This window comes from Peromyscus californicus, unplaced genomic scaffold (genome assembly GCF_007827085.1).
Source record: "Peromyscus californicus insignis strain IS unplaced genomic scaffold, ASM782708v3 Scaffold_10__1_contigs__length_136768540, whole genome shotgun sequence".
NCBI lineage: Eukaryota > Metazoa > Chordata > Mammalia > Rodentia > Cricetidae > Peromyscus > Peromyscus californicus.
Genome location: NW_026294391.1, coordinates 97,555,632 through 97,579,446, shown reverse-complemented (window position 1 = coordinate 97,579,446; position 23,815 = coordinate 97,555,632). Strand labels below are relative to the sequence as shown.

Below are 23,815 nucleotides of genomic sequence, written 5' to 3'. Positions count from 1 at the left end.
TCAGCCTTCTGCTAGTTCCCACTCAGGACTGCTGAGCACATTACTGGAAAGTTTGAAAGCACAGTGACTGGTGTGAAGAGGTCTCTGAAAACATACAAAGCACACATTCAACAAGAAAGCTCACCTGAAAATTCTGGAAAGGCAAAGCTGAGCTGGAACATTACAACATCCCTGTTGTTTTTCATAAAGACCAAAGAGAGTTCAAAAGACTCCAAAACGATCTTGAAAATGACAGAAATGTAACGGTAAATTAGGTTTCATTTTGAGTGCCAAATGCAACTGGTGGATTCTTGGCTTTCCAGGAGCCCTGTTACCTGATCAAATTGCTGCAGTGATCTCTTTCCCAGCCTAGGAAGGAAGACATGAAGATATTCACTATTAATTAAAAAGCCCCCCTCTCTTTGCATCTCAGAAAGTCTGGATATAATCCTTTCTGTCCTAGAGGTTGCAAACTGGCAGCTTGTGGAAAATTTGCTTTGTTTGGCCATCACAGTATTTTTCAAAACTAGTTGCCAATATTTGAAACTGGGACATTTCACATTTTAAAAAAGATTTACCATTTCTCCTAAATACGGAAATTTCTAGCAATCAAGGCCTGTCCTTCCAAATGGCAACTCTCACCTAGTGCTAGGCAGTAGCTGTCCCCTTCCAGAGTTCTGTCTGCTCTTACATTTTACCTACTTTCACCAATGTGGTCACCTAAAATGAGCTGAATAAGGATGACAACAACAAACATGCCAAGCTGGACTGAAAAAAACTCAACCCTATTCAAAGAACTACAGGCAACTGAGGAAAGCTGGACAGGAGTGGTGGTTTTCCCCAGGAAATAGCACACCAATTTTGTCCAGTGCCAAATGCTCAGCCCTGAAAGCATACATATGGGTAGTTTCTCAGCTTGGGTTTCTATTGCCTGAAGAGACACCATGACTACAGCAACTCTTATAAAGGAAAACATGGAATTGGGGGTGAGCTTACAGTTCAGAGGTTTAGTCCATTACTGTCATGGTGGGAAATACGGCAGCAAGCAGGCACACATGGTGCTGGAGAGGTAGCTGAGAGTTCTACATCTTGATCCTACAGGCAACAGGAAGTAAACTGAGACACTGAGCATGGCCTGAGCATATATAAGACCTCAAAGCCTTCCCCCACAATGACACACTTCCTCTAACAGGCCACACCTACTCCAACAAGGCCACATCTCCTAATAGTGCCACTCCCTATGGGCCAAGAATTGACACACATGAGTCTATGGGGGCCATCCTATTCAAACCACCACAGGTAGCATTGTGCAAACCCAGTAGGTTATATTTGGGAGTATATGTATGCATGCAATAACAATAAGTGAAAAAGGAGGTCATGAATTTGAAGGAGAACAGGGAGGAATATATGGGAGGATTTGAAGGGAGGGAAGGAAAAGGAGAAATGCTATAATTAAATTATAATCACAAAAATAAAATAATTCACCTACTCTATAGAGTTGGGATATGTGCACCCCTGATCTTGTCCTCTATGTTACCATTACCTAATCAAGCTTCTCCATATTAATGAGAATTTTGAGGTTCAGTGTATCCTTTTCCACCTCACATTCTGTCCTGGCTTACTGTTGCTAAACTTGCTAAGTTTCAATAGTCTCTACTTTAGCAACTATATTACTCAGGGTTCTCTAGAGTAACAGCTTGTAGAATGAATTTCTGTTGTGTATGTATGAAAAGGGGATTTATTAGAATAGCTTACAGGCTGTGGTTAAGTTAGTCCAACAATGGCTGTCTACCAACAGAACATTCAAGAATCCAGTAGTTGCTCAGTCCACAAGGCTGGAAATCTCAGCTGATCTTCAGTATACATCAGAATCCCAAAGAAGTAGGCTGTAATACCAGTGAAGGAATGGACTTGCCAGTCAGAGTGAGAACAAACAGGTGAAAAAAAAAGCAGGCTTCTTTCTTCCCTATCTTCTATATAGGCTGCTAGCAGAAGGTGTGGCCCAATTAAAAGTAGATCTTCCCACCTCAAAAGATCTGGATTAAAGGTGTAACTTCCCACCTCAAAAGATCCAGATTAAAAGTTGGTCTTCCCACTTTCAACAATTTAATTAGGAAAAACATTCCTCACAGTCATACCCGGCTGCTTGGGTTTTAGTTAGTTCCAGATGTAGTCAAGTTGACAACCAAGAATAGTCATCACAGCAAGACACTTTAGGACCCCAGACCAACCTTACAATGAACCAGAAACTTGCTGATTTGGCTAGGCCAACTAGCCAGTGAGCTCCCGGCCTCCACGTGTTTCCCTCCACCAATGCTGTGGTTATAAGTACAGGCAGCCATGCCAAGCTTTTAAAGTGGGTGTTGGGGATTTGAACTCAGATCATTGTGCTTGTATAGCAAATGCTCTTGTCCATTAAGCCAATTACCTAGCCCCTACCCTTAAATGTTTAAATTCTACCACATCCATTTCATGATTCAGTTATATGCTTATATTGCTTTGCATATTGTTACATCTAGCTTTGCTTTTATTTCCAACAAATCTTCCTCTCCACAAGGTAAGACTTTTTACTCTTTCCATCTTTTACAATTCTATTAGCTCCTTCCTGAGTCCTTTGTTGCTATTTAGTTTGCTTTCTATTGCTGTGACAAACACCAAAAGTAACTTGGGGAGAAAACGGTTTATTTCATGTTACAGCTTATAGTCCATCACTAAAAGAAGTCAGGGCAGGAACTCAAGGCAGGAACCTGGAGGTAGGAGCTGATGCAGAGGCTTGCTCTTCATATCTTGATCAGCCTTTCTTATTACAGCCAGGATGACTTGCCCAAGGGTAACACCTCCCACAGTGGACTGGGGCTGGGTCCTCCCATTTCAATCATTAATCAAAAATTGCCCCAACAGGCTTGCCCACAGGTCAGTCTTTCAGACATTTTCTCAACTGACATTCCCTCTTCCCATATGACTTTAGTTTGTATCAAATTAGCCAAAAAAATTAATAAAACTAATCATTTTAGATCCCATGGCCCATCATGTCAATTTCTCTTGAAATGACTTCCATTTCCCTTTCCTGTTGGGCTTTCTCTCCTACCTGCTCACCAAACTTCATCTGTCTCAGTCCAAACACTAACCTTCTCCATGATGACCTCTGCTGGATAAGCTCACATACCACAAGCTCTCAGGACCAGTCCAGGCATTCAGTTCGTAAATATCACCCTTTTATATTCCCCTAATGTCTAAATAAAAGCTCAGCAGACTCTTTGAACTATACATACCTTCCTCCTCTTGACTCACTTTCAGAGACCATCTCGAACCCTGAATTCCGAGAAAATCTACACCACCAGGCAACACCTTGCTCACCCCACCTTGTTCCTCCTCCACCTACAAACATGAATTTCCACCAGTTTTTATCTAATGCCTCCGAGAGACAAATGTCCACCCTCCATTCAATGTCATGTCTCCCACCTGAATGTCCATTGCCTTGATATTTCTTATATCCTAAGCCAGTGCTTCTCATTCTTCCTAATGCTGAGACCGTTTAATACAGTTCCTCAAGTTGTGATGACCCCAACCATAAAATTGTTTTCATTGCTACTTCATAAGTATAATTTTGCTAGTGCTATGAATTGTAATGTAAATATCTCAGATATGACCCCCAAATGGGTCACAACCCACAGTTTGAGAACCATTGTTCTAAATCTTGATCACCCAGTCATTCATAGCCCTTATTTCACACATCCAGTATTTCTCTGTACCTATATAATTATTCCCCTCAAAATAGGAATATGTTCAAGTTTTTCCCATTTATAAACATTTTCCCTCAATCTCAAATTCCCTTCTGTATACAGTCCTATATTTTGCCACTCTTGTTGGTGAGTTTCTTTTTAAAAACATTTTGTTAATTAATTCTTTGACAGCTTTATTCACATAAATAATACCTTCTAGTCACACTCATCCCTGGCACACTTCATCCTGTCCCCCTCCACCTCCAGCAGCCCCCATCTTTCCATCATCCACTTCCACATCTTTGTTTCCTTTTTGTTTTCAGTTTATGGTCCATGAGGCTTAACTAGAGCCAATCACACGAGCATTAGTGTGGAGGATGAGTAACTCCCAGGGTCTACACCATGAAGACAACAACTTTCAGCAACCCTCAACTGCCATTAGCTCCCCTGGGAATGACTGGGTGCCATGAGTCCCTCACCCATTTAAGAATGAATGTTAGGGGTCTCAGTCTTGTACAGACCTTACACAGGCAATCAGAGTTGCTATGATTTCATGAGTACCATGGCCGATAATAGCTCACTATTTCCCTGTCATCCAGCTCATAAATCCTTTCCATCCACCTCTTCTTTGATGTTCCTTGAGCCTTGGAAGGGGTGACATGAGTGTCCCATTTAGGGCTGTATTGTTATTTGTTTTTGCTCTTTTTGGGGTGGCCACCAACCAGCTCCCAAATAAATCACACACAGAGGCTTATTCTTAATTATGAATGCCCGGCCTTAGCTTGGCTTAGTTTCTAGCCAGCTTTTCTTAACTTATCCCATCTACCTTTTGCCTCTGGGCTTTTCCCGTTCTCTTACTTCTATAAATCTTTTTTTATGGTTCAAATTGTTTTATTTCCATTTATAACACTAACAGGAGTCCAAAACAGGCTGATATCCATGAGCATAGTTTAAATGTAACAAAGAGAGTTAAACTATATACATTAAAGAAAAAGGAAAGGGATTTTTTTCTCTATACCAACCTTTTCCTAGTGGTGCAGTTTCTGACTAGTAGAACTAAACACATCTTTTTTTTTTCAATTTAATTTAGGATGAAGTAATAGAACTTTTATGATCAACTTCATAAACTGTCTTTAAGGAGAAAATGAATTTTAAGTGGTTGTCACCATATTTACCAGTGAACTGGCTGCATGGTCACCTTGGCTCTTTGAAGTCTGGCTATCATAAGAACTAACAAGAGCAAGTCCATGAGGCCCCCAGGGAACTCAATGGCTGTGACATCCAAGGGGAGGGCACACACCACACATCACAATGATGAGAGCTAATGCTCCTACCCTCTGAATCCATGTAAAAAAAATTATTACTCTCATTCAAACTAACTGGAAGTCAAACAGTTTAAAAAGTCAGAATGAAGAATAAAACTCGCCGAGCGGTGGTGGCGCACGCCTTTAATCCCAGCACTCGGGAGGCAGAGCCAGGCGGATCTTTGTGAGTTCGAGGCCAGCCTGGGCTACCAAGTGAGTTCCAGGAAAGGCGCAAAGCTACACAGAGAAACCCTGTCTCAAAAAAGCAAAAAAAAAAAAAAAAAAAAAAAAAAAAGAATAAAACTCTTTTCACATAGAGGAGGGACACTCCTTTAGCTCCATTTAAAGTGAATTCTGTGCTGAGTCCCTGCTCCTTCAGAATAGTAAACTCAAAGTCAGTTATTGCTAGCAAAGCTCCAGTGGTCCCTTTCCCACCCACCTCAAAGATGTTTCACACAAAAAAGGCTATCGGTTTGGCTAGAAGCCCTCTGAGGAAGTGGTGTGGAGGTGGAGGCAGGCTGGCACTGAAGGCCTATCCTCTACAAGCCACCCTGTGCCTGGTGTCCCCAGGGGCAATTTACCACCTCACTGCCTCCAAGAGCACCAGAGGCTCCCATACATATGGAGTGGAGCAGAGATGATTATGTGGTCCCATGGGGAGGAAGAGATACCATGCTTTGCTGACCAAAACCTACAGAGCAGTCAAAAATCTAGAGGATCAAAGCCCAACTGGCCAGAAGAGCAGCTTTGGAATTATCTATCTACTCAAGGGGCATGGAAAACCAGGGTAGTGGCAGGTTGAGTAGGGCAACACCTCTGAAACACGGGCAACAGTGATGTGGGCAAAAGCATGGAAGTGAAGAGCTGATAGGGCCACTGTTACTGCTACCACCTCCTGCTATCTATGCTCGGGCAGACATTAGGCAATGGGAACTGAAAAACTGATGGTTGGAGCACACAGGACATATCTTAGCAGAAAAGAGAGGATACTAAAAACTTGCTTGTCCTATTGGCCTTGAATGTTCTCTGCCAGGCAAAGAACTCTGGAGCATGTGTAGGGTTCCTGAGAATAGTTGGTGAACAGAGATGGGGTGGGATGGGCACTGCTCCCATAGGCAACACTGGGCTGAGGACACTAGCAGTGCTACATCTTCCGGAATGCTGAAGAGAGGGTGAAGAACGGGCTTTATTGCACTTTCTCATTCTTAGGAAACATGGTTGCCCTGCAGAGTGTCTCTTGATTTGCAGAAAACACTGCACATCAATGATAAGGTGCAGGCAGAATCACAGGTCACCTCTGCTCTAAAAGAAAAATAAAAGTCCACCAGCTGGGCTTTTCAGGGATAGCTTCTGTACTGGGATCCTTGGGCTGGATGGACTGTGTCTGGCCAGGTCACTGTGTGGCAGGCAGAATAGCTAACTGGCAGATGCCTTGGGAAGGTTTTGCACCCAGAAGAGTTGGGGCAAATTTTCCCAACAGGGAAACTTCTTGGCCAACATGTAAGCTCCATAAAGAGGCTAGAGCCATGATACTCAAACTCCAATATGCCTGACTCCTTTTCTCCTACTCCTGGCTCAGAAAACCCAGAGGAGCAGAGATGCTGAGCTGACCTGGGAGGATCCCTGGATCCTGCTCCATGGCATCAAACTGGAGAAAACAAAAGGATCTAAGGGGTTGGAAAACAAAAGTGCAATTTACATCAGACATTGATTTTTAAAGTCTTTTTGAGCTCAGGAAACTGGAGGCAGATACCATGCAGAAAGGCCAGCCTGGCTGTCTGTCCATTGGTCTATCCTGAGCAGTTCTGAACATTTCATATATAAATGGGGTGGTACCGTTCATGGTTGATCTTTTTCCTACAAGATGGGCAAGTGTTAGCATTCTTAAGGGAATCACGGAGGCACTGGCTACAGAAGACGTGGCCACATTCTGTAGAAACAATGAGGCGCCCATTCTGCACAATCTCAGAGTATCCATCCATGCAGATCGGACAACTGACAGTACCTGAGGGCCTGAGTCCTGTAGTTCCTTCATCCTTGGCGCTTCGAGGAGTGTGGGTAGTCACATACACATCTTTGTCTCGAGACAGTTCCTCATCATCACTGTTCACCACACAGCTATCAGCATGGTCTTGGCGCAACCTCCTCCCATTTCTTCTTGGTCGTCTCCTTTCTTCAACAATCACAACAGAATCATTGTGAGTCAGGTCCACAACCACAGGCTCCAGATTCACAGGTGAGGTCCACGATTTCATCTCCAGCAGTTTCCATGAGTTCTATGGGTTCTGCTTCCAAGGAAATCTCAAGGGTTGAAGTTGTTTCCCGAGTTGGCTTCTGGGTTTGTCTAGAACTTACTGTTCCACCACGCCGCTTTCTTTGAGGGTTTCTTGTACTCATTGTGCTCACTGGCTTCAATCCACAGAAAAGGAAGTGATATACACCAAGGTTTATAGGGAAGTGGAATGTTCTCAATCTCTCAAATACTCAGCCTGTGGCTTACAATCTGGAGCCAATTAGATGTCCAGTATTTCCAAGTTCTCCTCCTAGATTTCTCCCTCTATATATTCTCTCTGCCTGCCAGCTCTGCCTATCCTTTCTCCTGCCTTGCTAATGGCCGTTCAGTTTTTTATTAGACCATCAGGTGTTTTAGACAGGCACAGTAACACAGCTTCACGGCGTTAAAGAAACACAAAATAAACAAAAGTAACACACCTTAAAATATTCTACTACAAAGCTGAGCACCCAACAGTCGCTTGTTCTCAGCACCTTGACCAGCCATTTTCTACAAAGAGATGCTTTTTGATCAAAGCCGAGGACTTCCTACAATATTTCATTCTGTTTTGCACCATTGTCTTTCTATATAGCCTAGGCTAGCCTAGAACTTGCAATTCTCCTATCTCAGCCTCCTAAGTGTGGACATTACAGATGGACACTACCACATCCAGACGACTGCGCTGTCTCTTGAAGAATAGAACACATTCCTTGCCTCCTTGCATTTTGTTTATTCCTCTGACTGAATTATATCTGCTTCTTCATTACAAATTTTTATGACTATCAGTGACCTCCACATTACCAAAAAAGCTAAGCATCATTTGCCCTTATTTTGTTTAATGGCTCCAGCATTTGCCCAGTGTTCACTGTTCCCTCTCTTCTTCTCACTTTCTTCCCTGGACACCCAGGGTCTTGCTGTTACCTTTCTGTCTATATCTTCTAGGTCACTCTTGAAAGCACTGTTTTTGCTTACTCACTAACTATATGTTGGTATTAGCCAGGACTTTAATCCATACTCTCCTCAAATAACACAGTGTCTCGTGTGGTCCCATGCAGTTCCATAATACAGAAACCTACGACACAGCCTCCGACCCAGCCATTGCTCTCCAGCTTGGACCTGCAATATCCAAATGTGTATTCAGTATATCTGTTTCGAAAATCTAAAGGTACTGACAGTTCCACATGTCTCAAACCAAACTACCTTCTCCTAGTTCTATGATTCCCCTCTCCATTGATGACATCAGCGCTGAGCCAGACTCTCCAGTCAGAAATGTAGGAGTCATTCTGAGGTCCATCACCCTCTTCCCTATAGTCCTAGATCATAAATGTAAGCAGTGCACAAGAGAAATGGCATCAACACTACTTGTCAACAAAACAAACAGTTTGGCCCTGGGCAAGTTACAAAACTCCCACTGGGAATTTCTCACACACAAATCTGATCATATCACTTCCCTCCCATGGCTACTCACTGATTTCAGAGAAAAGTTTTTGGTTTGGTTTTGTTTTAAGGAAACTTATCCAGGTGTGGTGGCACATGCCTTTAATCCCAGCACTTGGGAGGCAGCTGGAGGCAGATCTCTGTGAGTTCGAGGCCAGCCTGGTCTGCAAAGTGAGTTCAGGACAGCCAGGACTGTTACGAAGAGAAACCCTGTCTCAAAAATCCAAAAAAAAAAAAATTAAAGTAATTTAGTTCACAGGTCCTTCCCAGTGTCACTAGTGTCATGTCTTGCTTCTCCCCTCATGTCCCTTGTACATTAGGCATTCTGAGCTGCTGGCACTTCCCTGAATGTATGGCGCTGTCTCATTCTCTTCTCCCATTCCTAATCTCAGTTTCCTGTCTGGCTCTTCCTCTTTCCTTCAGGATGTCACTCACACACACGCCTGTATTGTTTGCAAGCCTTAGTCATAGCACCTGTCACATGGGCATGAATTTCAGTTTACTTGGATAATTATTCTATGAAGAGAAAAAAAATATTTCTGTAATGCTAATGCCTACCATATTGCTTAGTCCATAGTAGGTATTTAATTGATATTTGTTAAAGAAAACAAAGAAGGACCAAATGAATGGAAAGTTAGATAGGAAACAAAATGACACCATAAATCCAAGTTGCTATTTTTTACGTTAACATCAAACTGGTTTTTAATTATTTGGCAATTTCATACATATGCATCCTGGGTTTTGGCCATTTTCATCCCTATTTCCCTCTCACACACACACCCTGTCTCTCCCATGGAAATTCTTCCAGACAAGTCCCCTCCTACTCTATCCTTTTTGTTTACTCATTGAGTTGTATTACAGGAACACAAGTTTGGGGATTTTCAATGGAGCATGGGCAATTTATCAATGACTACACCACTGAAGAAAAACTGCACCTCTCCCCAGAGACCCATTAACTAGCCACAGCCTCTTAGTCAGTAATCGGACCTCAGGAGTCCTTCTGCCATGCATGATGAAATGTGATGGTCCAATCTTGTGCCAGTGACCATAGTTGCACAGATCACATGCAAAAGCCTTATTACGTCCAGAAGACAACATCATTTCATATCAATCTTCCCCTTCCTCCAGCTGATACAGTCTTTCTGTCTCCCTCTCAATCAGTTCATGCATCTTGGAGAGGGTGATACAGAGCTCTCATTTAGAGTGCATACTCAACAGTCACTCACTCTTAGCATTTTGACTAGATATGGGTTTCTGTGTTAATTGGTGTCCGCTGCAAAAAGAAACTTTAATGACAAGGGCTGGCAGGATTTCCTTACTATATGCCAAATCTCTGCTGTCTTACAAAAAAGAAAATCTATGCAAATGAGGCCTCTGTCTCGGGGCTGCCAGAACTTCATATTTTGCCCTAGTTCCTCCTGCAACGTCTCATTTTGCTCATGATGCTTGCTGTTGCTTCCAACTACCACGTTGGTAGAACCATCCAACTGGGCTCCCCAAGCAAGGTGAGAAAGGCTTTCCAGAAAAAGCAAAATCATTGTTAGGTCCCAGGTTTTACAGATCAAAATTGCTTTTAACTCCACTCAAAGCCTCCTTTTGTGCCAGGAACAAATGGTAATAGTTGTGCTATTGCTCCCTTCACGAACATTCCCAGTATAAGCCACTTCCAAAATCAACATCTTCTTGCCAGTGAATAGCCCAGTTCATACCTCTTCTTTCTTGTTCAATGGATGGTTCAGGCGGTACACTTTGTTTCCTTCTTGCCTGCTCCTAGACTGGATACGTTCTATGCCATTATGTTATAGACCCTTACAAACCTAGACCACGAATATGTCTGTGGAGGCTAATTTAACACTATTTGGAAGCCAGAAAGGCCTACAGTAAAGAGGCCACTGATTGCTTCTCTTATCTATCAGTTGTATCATAACTGAGTCTCTACAAGTTCACAAGACATGTCACACACTCACCAAACTGCAGTGGGGACTCAGTCCTTGAGTTCTTTGTCGTGTCAGCCCTACTTTCCTATACTTTTGTGATCCTTCCTGGCTGTAACACAAATGGTATTCAGAAGGCATCGCTCTATGTTTAAAAAAATGAGAGTTTGGCATCCTGCTGAAAAAATAGCAGTATTTCCATAAATCATGTGAATGTTTTGCCAAGTATGTTATAAAGACACCACATTTAGTGAGCTGACTCCTCTTCATAATTTTGGTTAGACCACCATCATGTTGATGTTCTTTCACACTGGATAATTTAATGCCCTCATTATTTCAAGAGTTGCATCTGAGCAAATACTCCCTTTTGATATATTTTCATATTAATACTTCCAACTGTTCTTTTTAAACAAATCAAGTTAATTACTCCAGTGATCATGCAATCTTTCTTTTTGTGTTTTCACATTTATTATCTTTCAAAATGCTTTATTTACATCTTTGAAGTCTTTGAATTCTCAAACATTGCTTTGTTTTCACAAAGCAAATTTCAATCACATTGAAGCCATAGGAGATAATTTCCCACAAGTATATGCAAGTATTCTCAAAAATATTTTTGAACGTATTTTCATCTACCATTCAAACTGAAACATGCAGCTTATTGAAGCTCAATAGTTTTCATGTCCAAATCACACCTTCATACATGTTTATGACATATTCTGATTATTTTCCCTGTCCTTTTTTATTTCCCTCCCAGCCTTGTCAACACATCCCTTCTCTGCAAGTCCCTTTTTGGCATGTATGTCTTTCTGTTTTGTTCTGTGATCCACTGAGTTTAACCAGGGCTATCTGTTTGGACATGGATGGTGGACTCACCCGTGGGCATACAACTAAAGAAAATTACTGCCTTCCCTCAGAATCTACCAGTAGCTCATAGCTCAGCAGGAAAGGGCGAGGCCCCATGAGCTCCTCCCCACTCTATGATTGACTATTGACAGGCCCAGTCTTGGGAAGGCCCAGTGGTGGCAAGTACAACTGCTGTGACATCACAATTGCAATGGCTGTGACTTGCCCAGAATGGAGCATTTCCTAGCCCTTCTTACATTCTTTCTTGTAGCTGGAGTTTTTTCTAGTCCTGCCCAGCCCCATGGACCCCACAATCGCTTATAAAATAATCATTTAGAAGCTCATATTAATTAAAATGCTCGGCCATTAGCTCAGGCCTACCATTGTCTAGCTCTTACATTTAAATTTAGCCCATTTCTGTTAATTTATATGTTGCCACGTGTACTATGGCTTTACCTGTTGCCTTTACATGCTGTTCCCTGGATTTCAGGCTGGTGTCTCCTCATTTAGCCTTTTACTTCCCAGAATTTTCCTCTCTCTTTGTCCCGCCTATACTTCCTGCCTGGTTACTGGCCAATCAGCGTTTTATTTATCAACGAATTATAGCAACATATATTCACAGCACACAGGACATCCCACAACACTTTCTATGTCCTGTTGCACAATGTTCTCTGAGCCCTAGAGAGAGAGGGTGCTATGAGTATCCTCTTTAGGGATGAACACTCAACTATCACTCATTCTCAGCCACATCTTTCTCTGCCTTCAACATCACTCATTTCAAAAAGAAGTTTCTCTGATTAAAGCTGGAAGTAGCATTAATCCATGGCAGGTCTCCACCCAGAGGGAGATGCCATCCTTTATGAGAACATTAGGACTGCCAGTCTCTTTTCACTAAGGTTACCTGCCTTGTCTCTTTTTGTTTGCTTGCTTGCTTTTAGATTTATTTATTTTATTTGTTATGTATGTGAGTGTTTTGCATATGGGTGCCTGGTGCCCAAGAAAGTTCAGAAGAAGACAGTGGATCCTCTGGAACTGGAGTTTCAGATGGTTGTGAGCTGCCATGTGGGTGCTGGAAATGGAACTCAGGTCCTTTGCAAGAACAAGTGCTCTTAACCACTGAGCCATCTCTTCATCCCCTGTGTTCCCTGTTAACCGGGGCTCCAGCTTCCTCCCCAGCCCTCCCCTGTTTTGTATGCACACAGTTGAAGGTGTGTTAAACTTAGCTTCTAGTCTGTGCATTCCTCCTCTTTTTGGTGGTAATTTTCTGGTGTTCTATTTCTGCCTTTATGGATTTCTAAGTTCTCCCTCTTTCTCTATTTGGAATAAGTCTATATTTTCTCATACTGACTGTTCTCCATAATGGATCACATGGAGGCTGCTTCTAGTCCACCATCATACTCAGAAGTCCCACATGTCAATTATTAATATCTGCTTCAAGCCTTCTTTTTTTTCTCTGTCTACGTTTTGAGAACACACAGGGAGATATTTTATGAAATATCTAGACAAGGCAGGATATTTGCCATGACCAATGTTCTGAATACTACATGTCTAGAAACTTCAACTAAGGAACAAGCAGAGGAAAGCATGATCTTTTAACAGTATTTGAAGTCAGTATGCTCACTTTATTATCTCTTGAGATGCAGAGGAAAGAAACAGGGTACTTTTGGATATTGGCCCTTTTATCCACCTGCTCATTCCAACAGTCAACACCATACCCATTTCCCTCCAAGGCTATTGTCTACCTTCGATGTTCTTTATCTAATATCAGAAACAAGGCAACCATTTCTATTTTCTGCCTTCCCAGTCAAATTTTTTCTAATCTCCCAAAGATAAGTCTTGCCTCAAGCAACTACCCAATTGTAGATATAGTTTTAACATCACCCAAAACTATAAACTAGTTGGCCTCAGAGTAGAAAGCCCAGAAGCTCTCCTTACCTCTCCAAGTTGCATACCAGCAACAGCCCCAGATTGATTCTAATTTATGCTTTCAATTGAAAAATTATGAATGTAGCCGGGCAGCGGTGGCACACGCCTTTAATCCCAGCACTCAGGAGGCAGAGCCAGGCGGATCTCTGTGAGTTCAAGGCCAGCCTGGTCTACGGAGTGAGATCCAGGACAGGCACCAAAACTACACAGAGAAACCCTGTCTCGAAAAAAAAAAAATGAATGTTTATTTTTCATCTTTCTATCCTTTATTTTTCCAGACATGGGTACAGTGAGAAAGCTGAATATTGCCTTCTAATAGAAAGAAAATCATTTCACAAATAGTAAGGTCCTTGTTTTTAAAAAAGAATCTACCTATGTTCTCCTGTTGCAGTTTTAGGTACTCGGATGTTGAACTGAAATGGCATTTTCGTGACAGCAATGGGGGAACTAAACTTTTCCACACCACTGGGTGCATCACTAAAGCCATGCTCAACCATCTACAGCAGTGCGTGTGTGTGTGTGTGTGTGTGTGTGTGTGTGTGTGTGTGTGTGTAGAAGAGATAAGAAGAAGCCTGAGTGGCTTGAGTAACCTAAAAAAGCATTTCCATTGCTATAACATAGCAGGACATGTACACCATAATTACGTGGCATGTCTGGCTGTCTGGCTACGAATCAAACATAAAAGAATCTTAACTTTGCTAGCTCCTATTATGTCCTCAGACATCGATTAATCCTCTCAATCATGCCTACCCTTCTAAAGTTTCTGGGCCAAGTAGAAAAATATTAATTCCTTGGAAAGAAAATACTGGCTCAGTAGGAAAGGGGGGTGGAATCTGCTCACTTCTTTGAAAGGGTGCATTCACTTTTTTTTCCACGAATCGCGATCTCCCTCTAGTGTCCAAAAGAAGAGTAGCAGCCAGCATATCACATTACAAATGGTTTTTTTTATCCCTAATAAAATGCATGCACATACACACTGCATGTGTGTATTTGCTTTTGCTTACCTGTCCCCAATCAATATTACCGTGCTTGGAGCAGGATTAGAACACAAATTATAGTTGTCATAGTTCATATGACACTGAACACATGCTAGCTATTTTATTAGTGATTGTAGGAAAAAGTGCCACAGAATAGTAAACTCTTGGGAGTGGAAAAGATAAATATAAATTAATGTCTAAAGGAAGACCAAACTGGTGTGGAATGGTATCCTGTGGGGTTTTGGTACACATTTGTCATCAGTGATGAGCAAATGGAGCAATTTCCATGCACCTGTTGGTGTATCACCTTTTGAGAAAGACCTACTGAAGTCTGCTGCCTTTTTTGGTTTTTAATTACTTTATTTTTGAGATTATAACATTGCCCATTTTTAATAAAGTAAAATTTACTATTGGGTTATTGAGTTCCTTACATAGTCTGCATATTAACTGGTTAAATACATACTTTGCAAATATTTTCCCATTCTTTAAGTTGTTTCTTCAAAATTCATAGATTGAAACCTAATCTCTGAGGAGAATACTAAGAGATGTGGCCTTTTCTAGTTCATTTCTGTTGCTGTGATGAAATACCCTGATTGAAAGCAACTTAGGAGTAAAAGGCCTTATTTGGCTTGTTTGCAAAAAGGGCTTATTTCAAGTTAAAGTCCATCATTTCAGGAAAGGCAAGGCAGGAAGTCAAATAGGTAGCCACCACATGCCCACAGTCAAGTGTAAAAAGCAGAATGAATGAACTCCTGCATGCTTACCTGGTGCTTACAGCTCAGCAAGCTTTGTCTACCCTGTTGTCATTGTTGCTGTTGTTTTATTATTGCTTTCTCTATTTTGTTGTTGTTGCTGCTGCTACTTGTGTTGTTGTTTGAGACAGGGTGTCTCTATGTAGCTGTAACTGTCCTAGAACTTGCTATGTAGACCAGACTTGCCCAAACTCACAGAAATCTGCCTGCCTCTGACCTGTGTCACCACAGCTGGGGGTTTTCCCTGTTCTTACACAATCCAGGACTGAGCACATGAAATACCACCTACATTCAGGGTAGGTCTTCCCACCTCAATTAATAATAAAGACATTCCCCTACAGGCATGCCTAGGGGCCAACCTGATCTAGATAATTCCTTATCAAGATATTCTTCTTAGTTGAACCTAGATTGTATCAAGTTGAAAATTAAAACTAACCAGCACAAGGCCTTTGGGGAGTATTTGGAGCATGAGCATTTTGCCTTCTTCAATAGAATTAATGACTTTATAAAAGGTTTAAAGAAACCTTCTAATCCTTTTCATCATGTAAGGGTAGATATGATGTCTGCCTTCCATGCCTTCCATAAACAACAGCTCTCGCCAAACATCAGATCTGCTTGTGGATTGATCTTGAACTTCCCAGTCTCCAGAACTATGAGCAACTAGTTTCTGCAGCTCAGAATTTTCCACCCACTCTTAGCATCCCAAACAGACTTTTTAAAGACTAAGGTTTACATAATATTATCAACATATTTAATACCACTGAATTTTATACATAGAAGTAGTTTAAATAAGAAGTATGTGTAGTCTACCACATTAAAAAATTAAATCAGACTACCATCCTCCTAGCAAACTTGGTGCATAAATATATACACACAAGTTATGCTCATATATCTGATAACACTTGTGTAGCTAGAGTTTTCCTGCCTGGCCCACAGTCAGGACAAATCTCTGTCATCCGCCAGTCCCATAGCCGCTCAGACCCAACCAAGTAAACACAGAGACTTATATTGCTTACAAACTGTATGGCTGTGCCAGGCTTCTTGCTAACTGTTCTTATATCTTAAATTAACCCATTTCTATAAATCTATACCTTGCCATGTGGTTCGTGGCTTACCGGCGTCTTCACATGCTGCTTGTCATGGCGGTGGCTGGCAGTGTCTCCCCCCACCTTCCTGTTCTCTTAATTCTCCTCTCTGTTAGTCCCACCTATACTTCCTGCCTGGCCACTGGCCAATCAGTGTTTTATTTATTGACCAATCAGAGCAACAGATTTGACATGCAGACCATCCCACAGCATACTTGGTGTGGGTTAAGGTCTATAACTATGAAGTCTTTTTCTTTAGGAAATGATCAAATATTTTAAATATGGATACAAGAGATCTGAGAAGAAGAAAATGAAGGTAAAATGGTACCCAATGGCGTCAGGTCAGTAGGTCACAATTTGAAATATAGGAGGAATCAACAAACATTTTTTAGTGGCCTGGGAATAGCCACAAGTAATGTTCAACTTTAATTTGAGCTGCTTATTTATTTTGCTATTATCCTCTGAGGTATATGGGAAAAAGAAATTTTTCCATTCTAATTTTTGAAGGAAAAAAAGCACTTGCTGAAAGAGAGAGAGAGAGGAATAAAAATAATTTTTAAAAATGTTCAAGTGTATCTGTCATTTGTGATTATACCCACTCTAAAAGGTCCAGAGGCATGGCTTTCACAATGACTGAAAAACAAATGTCTCAGGATCTCTAGTACTCTTGAAGAACTTTACCATCATTCTTTTCTGTAGCCCAAGCCTTACTGCAGTCACACAATTAGGGCATCAAAATGCAGTAGAAGTGAGTGGGTCCCAGGCTGATAAATGTCAAGTAAAAGCAAGTGATTTAATAGCCATGCATGATAATTCACTATAATAAATAGATCCAGGAGCACATGTCCTATTGGTTGCTTCTCTCAAGAATCCTACTATAATATGTAGAACCAGAATGATATATTCAACTTGTGCTCCAACATGCAGTCTTGTACTGAAGCATGGCCTTTTTTCCACCACCATTACTATATATGAAGTGATGCTATACAATGATTGTTTTGCACTGCCCAAATAAAACTATATTCCCAAGGTTATAATAGTAAGATGTCAGGGCCTTTGGGAGGGCTCTACCCTCCCAAGTGAGAATAAAACCCTTAAAGGAAGGCAGGTGAAAACTTTGAGAAGGCCCTTTCACCCTTTCCTCTATGGCAAGAAGGTGCTGGCTTCAAAGCAGAGAGCACCCCCACTAATGCAAACAATAACAGGTCCAGCCTATATTGCTTGCTCCCAGGGTCGGAGGAAGAGTCTACCAACCAGCTGAGGATTCTAATCTGAGGGATACTCAATGAATCTATGCACACTGAGTTCTTTAGTCCATTCACTTTATTCTTCTATGACGATTCTATCTGCACAGTTTCTTTTCTGCTCTCTTACTTACCTCCTCTCGGTCCCTCCTGCTCTCAGTCCCTCCTGCTCTCGGTCCCTCCTGCTGTTCTCTCATCATTCTACCTAGTTCTTTCCATCTCCATCCTCATCTTTGTTCTTTTCCATCAATCCATCCTAGTGCTCTGAGAGGACCAGTATATATACCCACACAGTAATTCTTTGGTAAAGCAATGTGAGGCTTGAAGTTTTCAGGGTCTCAGAGAGAGGAGATAAGGACCCACACATAAAGCAATTAATTGTCAGCTTCCAATTACAACCCAAAAGGGGAGTGACTAAAGGGGAGTTCTCTGGTAGGGTCAACTAAAGGCTAAGACCAATTAGGGAATTTATGTGCTCAAACTACAATCTAGAAATGGCTAGGTACAATGTTAGGGGTCAGTAAGTCACAAGAAAGTAAACTGTCTTTGGCACCACTTTTCCCGCTCGTCCCAGCTGCAGCTGCTTTCTGATAGGGAGGGGGACATATGCTAGGTGGCTAAGCAACCTATGTCAGAGCTTGTAGTATTCAGTTAGTAAAAGCACTTTCACTCAGAGTAATTGCTGAAGAGAAAATCTAGGAATAGCACCTGGCTGAGGAGGAATTAAAACTTAATTTGCACAAGAAAGAAGCTTGGCACCTTTTGCCTGCCTGGCCTGGAGGCAATCTCCTTGGGTCAGTGGGAAGTAACTGCCTTAACTCAGTATCTAGCAAATGGCAAAACATCATCCTAGGAATGTGAGCAGTAAATCTCTTAAATTAGGGTCTTGTGTAAATAACCTGGGGAAAAGGTAAGGGATTGAGAATTTAATTGTTAGTGGTTCTTTTCTCTATCTGTGAGTGAAATGAGCTAATGTTTATCTATGTGTAGTTTTGTCCTTGGAAAAATGTATCTTTGTTGAAATACTTTTGTCCAGAGAATGGCCCTGGCCAGATATATGTTAATGAAAGATAAACACAACTGGGTAAAGTTATCCAATTACCCCAAATGTATAGGGAAAGTTGTGCCCAAGATTGAGATGCAATCGTGAGAGTACATGTACACGTAGCATGGAGATGCACGGTAAATGGGGAGAATCATAGCTGTTATTGCATAAGAGGTTTACAACAAGTGACAGCCAGTTCATTCAAAAGGCAGGAATTCCATAACGCCTTGTGTGATGGTTTCCTGTAACAGAACCCTTAGTTCTGATAGGTTGACCTTCTCAACTCTAGTTGTCACTGCTGTATGCTCTCACGGACTTTTGCTACCAGCGGCTCTCAATACCCCACCACATACAAAATCTGCTGGCACACTAATTTTGGACGTCCCAATCTCAAAAACAGTAAGCAATTTCTGTTGCTTACAAATTATTCTGCTAAAGCATTTTGCCATAGTAGCCAAAATGGAATAAGACACTTCAATCTTTTCACCAAGGCAACAGTATCTTGCTTTATTAAATGTTGCCACTAGAGGACAGCATGTGCCTAAATTATTGGAGAAGTTTTAAGTCTGTCTTGTGATTTTATAACCTTTGACTTCTGGAAAAGCTGAAATAAATATCCTTTTTCATTACAAAGAAATCTTTTCTTTGACACTCTACTCTTCTACCTAGATTTATAGTTAATTTCCATATTGATGTATACAAAATCCACCAAAGCTTTCAGACAGAAATAAAAGTCTTTCTAACCTTCCCCAGGGCTAAATAAAGAAGCTGATTTCTCAGTGGCAAGCACTGACTTGCCGGCATATGGATTTTTAAAGCCTCAAATCAGGAGTGACATCAGCAAGATGACCAAAGTAGAAATTACCAGTCCACAGCTGCTGGCTGAGAAGAAAAGCTGCTATTTAGAACAAAGAAGCCAGGCCAGGTGGTGGTGGCACATGCCTTTAGTCCCAGCACTTGGTAGGCAGAGGCAGGGGGATCAGTTCAAGGCCAGCCAGGGCGACACAGAGAAACCCTGTCTTGAAAACAAACAAAAAAATCAAAAAAATTAATGCAAATACATTTACTTCCCAGAGGAAAGCACCTTCCAAATCCCCAAAGCATGAATTGCTATGTGGCAATATGTTATTTCAAAAAGACTTTGTTATGGTTTTGTAAGGTCAAAATATGATGCCTATGTAGTAGACATGTACATTACAACTGGGGTGGGGAACAAAATGTTTGCCAGGTGGAACAGTATAGTCAGGAATGAACATAAATAGGCCCTGCATCCCTCACATATCAACACACAGCTACTACTCACTGTACGTGCTTTTAAACTCAATGCATTAAACATGTGAACAGCACTTCCTACAATATCCAAGTCATGGATAGCTCAATACATATCATGCTATTCCTCCTCTGCCCTGTTTTTCACGTGTGTATACAAGTTAATGATAGAGACTATCAATATTCTTTTTTTAAAGCAACTTTATTGAAGTATAATTTACATGCCAAATTATACAACCACAATTGTATGTTACCTTGCCAGCCCCAACTCATAATTTTCTTATTTATAGGTTTGAATTTTTTGGCCATTTCTTTTTTTTCAAGTTTTTCTTTTTTTATTTTTATTTTTTTACTTTTTATTTTCATTTTTATTTATTTATTTTTCTATTATCAGCTTGATACAGTACAAATTCTTATCCTAATAGTGAAATGTTTCTCTGAGGTTTGCCCAGTGGTTGAGTAAAATCAAAACTTATTATAAGCCACAGTCATCTTAGGGTCCCCCTGTTATGCAGCCTCCTTGGTTCTGTGGGTTGCAGTCTGATTGTTCTTTGCTTTATATCTAGTATCCACTTATGAGTGAGTACATACCATGTTTATCCTTCTGGGTTTGGGTTACCTCACTCAGGATGATATTTTCTAGTTCCATCCATTTGCCTGCAAATTTCATGGTGTTATTGTTTTTCTCTGCTGAGTAGTACTCCATTGTGTATATGTACCACATTTTCTTAATCCATTCTTCAGTTGACAGGCATCAAGGTTGTTTCCAGGTTCTGGCTATTACAAATAGTGCTGGTATGAACATAGTTGAGCATGTATCTTTGTGGTATGATTGAGCATTCCTTGGGCATATGCCCAAGAGCTATCAGTATTCTTTACAAGTCTGTCTTAATGTTTCAGTGTGTACAAATCTGTCTTAATGTTTCAGAGTGGTGAAAAACTATCTCAACCAACAGTCCCCCAAATGATGTTTCCCTGTGATTCACATTATGAACCACCTGAAAGAAATGATGGAATGGAAATCTATGTCTGAACCCAACTCCTAAACTAAAATTTCTCACCCATTAAAAGTTGGCAGTGTGAGCTGGAAGGATGACTCACCAGTTGAGAATACTGGTTTGCAGGGAACTCAGATTCCATACTCAGCACTCACACAGTGGCTCACAACCATCCATAGCTCCAATTCCAGGGGATCCAACACCCTATTCTAGCCTCTGCAGGTACTACTCACACATTTAGTGCATATCTATACAAGCAGGTAAAAATACTCATACAATAAAATAAATCTAAAATCCAATAATTTTTGAGTTGGCAGTGAAATGGTTCATCTTTGAGTTCTATAAATTAAACTCTACATAGGAATTTCAGAACAACCTCTCTTACAAAAAGCACAAGTCCCATAAGGTACTGGACAGGGTACTGTGTAAATGTATCCAGGTACACCTTCACATGTGAGTCCTGTTGCAAAGAGAGTTGGGGATTGGGAAAGGGGATATAGTTTTCTTAGCTTCCCAAAAGATATGAAACAGTAGCATAACTTCAAACATGAACTAACAAGAGTGCATGTCTGCCTCCCTTCGAAGAGGAAGCTGGAAAGTGGAATCCTCCAAATCCAAAGTAAAATGGGGCACTGGAGACTACAGCAGGGATAGGTCAATGGGTAGAAAATTGCAGACACAAAAGGAGCAATAGTTTCTAGCATCCTGTTGTACAGTAGGGTAACTGTTGTTAACAATATATTGCATATTTCACAATCATTAGAAAGGAGTTTTTAATATTCTGAGCACACATACACAAATATTTGAGATGAGAACTGGCTTAGCAGGAATAAACACTTGTGACCAGGCCTGATAACCCAAGTTTCAGCCCTAGTCCCACAAGGTGATAGATAGCAAGGAACCGACTTCCAAACACACATGGCGGCAGGTGCATGTGCACACATGCACACCAAATAAATGAATATATAAAATCTATTTGAAGTGGTGAATGGTCAATACTTTGATTTAACCTTGCCACTGTGTGTACATGTTTCAAAATATCACACTCTACCTCATAAAATCTATACATTATCATATGTCAATTGAAAATTAGCTGAGTAGTGGTGGCACACACCTTAAATCCCAGCACTTGGGAGGCAAAGGCAGACAGATCTCTGAGTTTGAGGCCAACCTGGTCTACAGAGCAAGGTCCAGGATATCCAGGGCTACACAAAGACACATTGTCTCAAAAAAAAAAAGAAAGAAAGAAAGAAAAAGTTAAAAAATGGGGCTGGGATTCTTCAGCAATTAGTACTGAATAAAACATGTAGGTTATACAAGAATACCTCTAAGGAGCATTTTAAATATCCTCTACCATCTGTAAATCAATCTACCATGTTTAAAAATGAAAGCCTTGACCTGGACAGATGGCTCAGTGGTTAAGAGCACTAGCTGTTCTTCCAGAGGACCTGGGTTCAATTCCTAGCACCTACATGGCAGCTCACAACTGTCAGTAACTCCAGTTCCAGGGGATCCAACACCCTCATACAGATATACCTGGAGGCAAAGCTCCTATGCACATAAAATAAAAATAATTAAATCATTAAAAATATAAAATAAAATAATAAAAATGAAAGCTTTGTTGGGAAGGACTTATGATTAAAGGTTGATAGCCACTAGTTAAAATGTCAGTTTTGGAACCAGCATAAGTACTGGGATAACAGGATTAACACAAAGGAAAATAGTTGGAACCAGTGGAATACTTGATTAGCATATGTGGGACCCTGAGTTCTACCCTCAGCACTGGGGGAAAAAAGAAATGGAAATGATTGGTCTTATAACAATTAACATATCCCAGATAACAAAATATAGGCCGATGTTTTCTGGTACCTTGTTTTAACCAATAGCAACCTTATCGAGTATTCACCATCCTGCATAGTTATTGGAGATGTACAGGTTCTCTTCCTGAGTCATCAGATTCCCATTAGAAGAGTCAGTGGCTTGGTTTATCTCATAAGCATGGGCAAGGGAGGAAGAGCATCTCTTCCTATAGAGGGAAATAAAGGACTCTTGGGGTGACCATTACTGACAATTGCTTGATAAAAATGGTTCTAGCTGAGCTCTCTAAGAGAACTTGACCTTCCAGATGTGTTTCTTGATATGCCCTATATTTAAAAGGATGTACTTTAATTCTGGCCAGCCTAAAACTTGTAATGTAGACCAGGTTTGTTCATAGAGATCTGCCTGCCTCTACCTCCCAAGTACTGAGATTTAAAGGATGTGCTATCATGCCCAGCCTTTTGTTTAGTTTTGTTTTGTTTAGTTTTGTTTAACATGGTGTCCTACTATCAACCCCAGACTCCATATTGCAGAACTTTGTATTGCTCTTGGGCTTTTTTTGAACTCTTTACGTAGTCCAGGCTGGCCTTTAACTCCTTATTCTATTAACCTTGTCTTCTTACGTACTGGAATTACAGGGATGTACCCCAACACCTGGCTAGAGATATCCCTTTTGAACTTGTAGGGTAGTTGTGCACAACAATGATGAGTTCTAGTATCTAAAGGGGCCCTAAATTGCCAGAGATTTTTACCATCCTGGTGAACAGTAAGTGTAAAAAGGGGTAACTGTCCCCTAAAAGTGATACATCTCTTTGGGGAGCACTTGTCTCTACATAGGAGATGAAAAAAATGTCACTGTTATAAATTGGAAAAAGGAAGATGATGGAGGAGAGAGTGCTTGCGTTAGCATTGCTGTCTGTGGGGTTATCCAGAGAACTTTGAGTTTCTGAAATAAGGCTCTCAGGCCAGGGGTACCAGTGTGTCAGTACTGTTAAAGAATTAATATGCCTTCACAGTGAGAAATCACTCCACACAGAGATTAATAAAGGAAAACTCTCTAATAGTAGCTCATGTCTGGCTCTAACACTCAAAGAGGAGCCAACCATGAATAGAAGATTTTAGTAACTTATATGCACCTTAGGCTTATGCATTCCACATATGCTGGCACCATTAAAGCTCTTTCTGATCCTTGCCCAGGATCTGAACAATT

General features: G+C 41.0%; 1 protein-coding gene across 1 annotated transcript; it reads right to left on the bottom strand.

Moving 5' to 3' along the window:
• Nucleotides 1-6,383: 6,383 nt before the first annotated feature.
• On the bottom strand, nucleotides 6,384-7,478 carry LOC128110108 (E3 ubiquitin-protein ligase RNF4-like). The gene is given in 2 exon segments (XM_052737924.1): nucleotides 6,384-7,234; nucleotides 7,236-7,478. Coding segments are annotated over 2 exon segments (582 nt in total). The 5' UTR covers nucleotides 7,403-7,478; the 3' UTR covers nucleotides 6,384-6,819.
• Nucleotides 7,479-23,815: the final 16,337 nt, after the last annotated feature.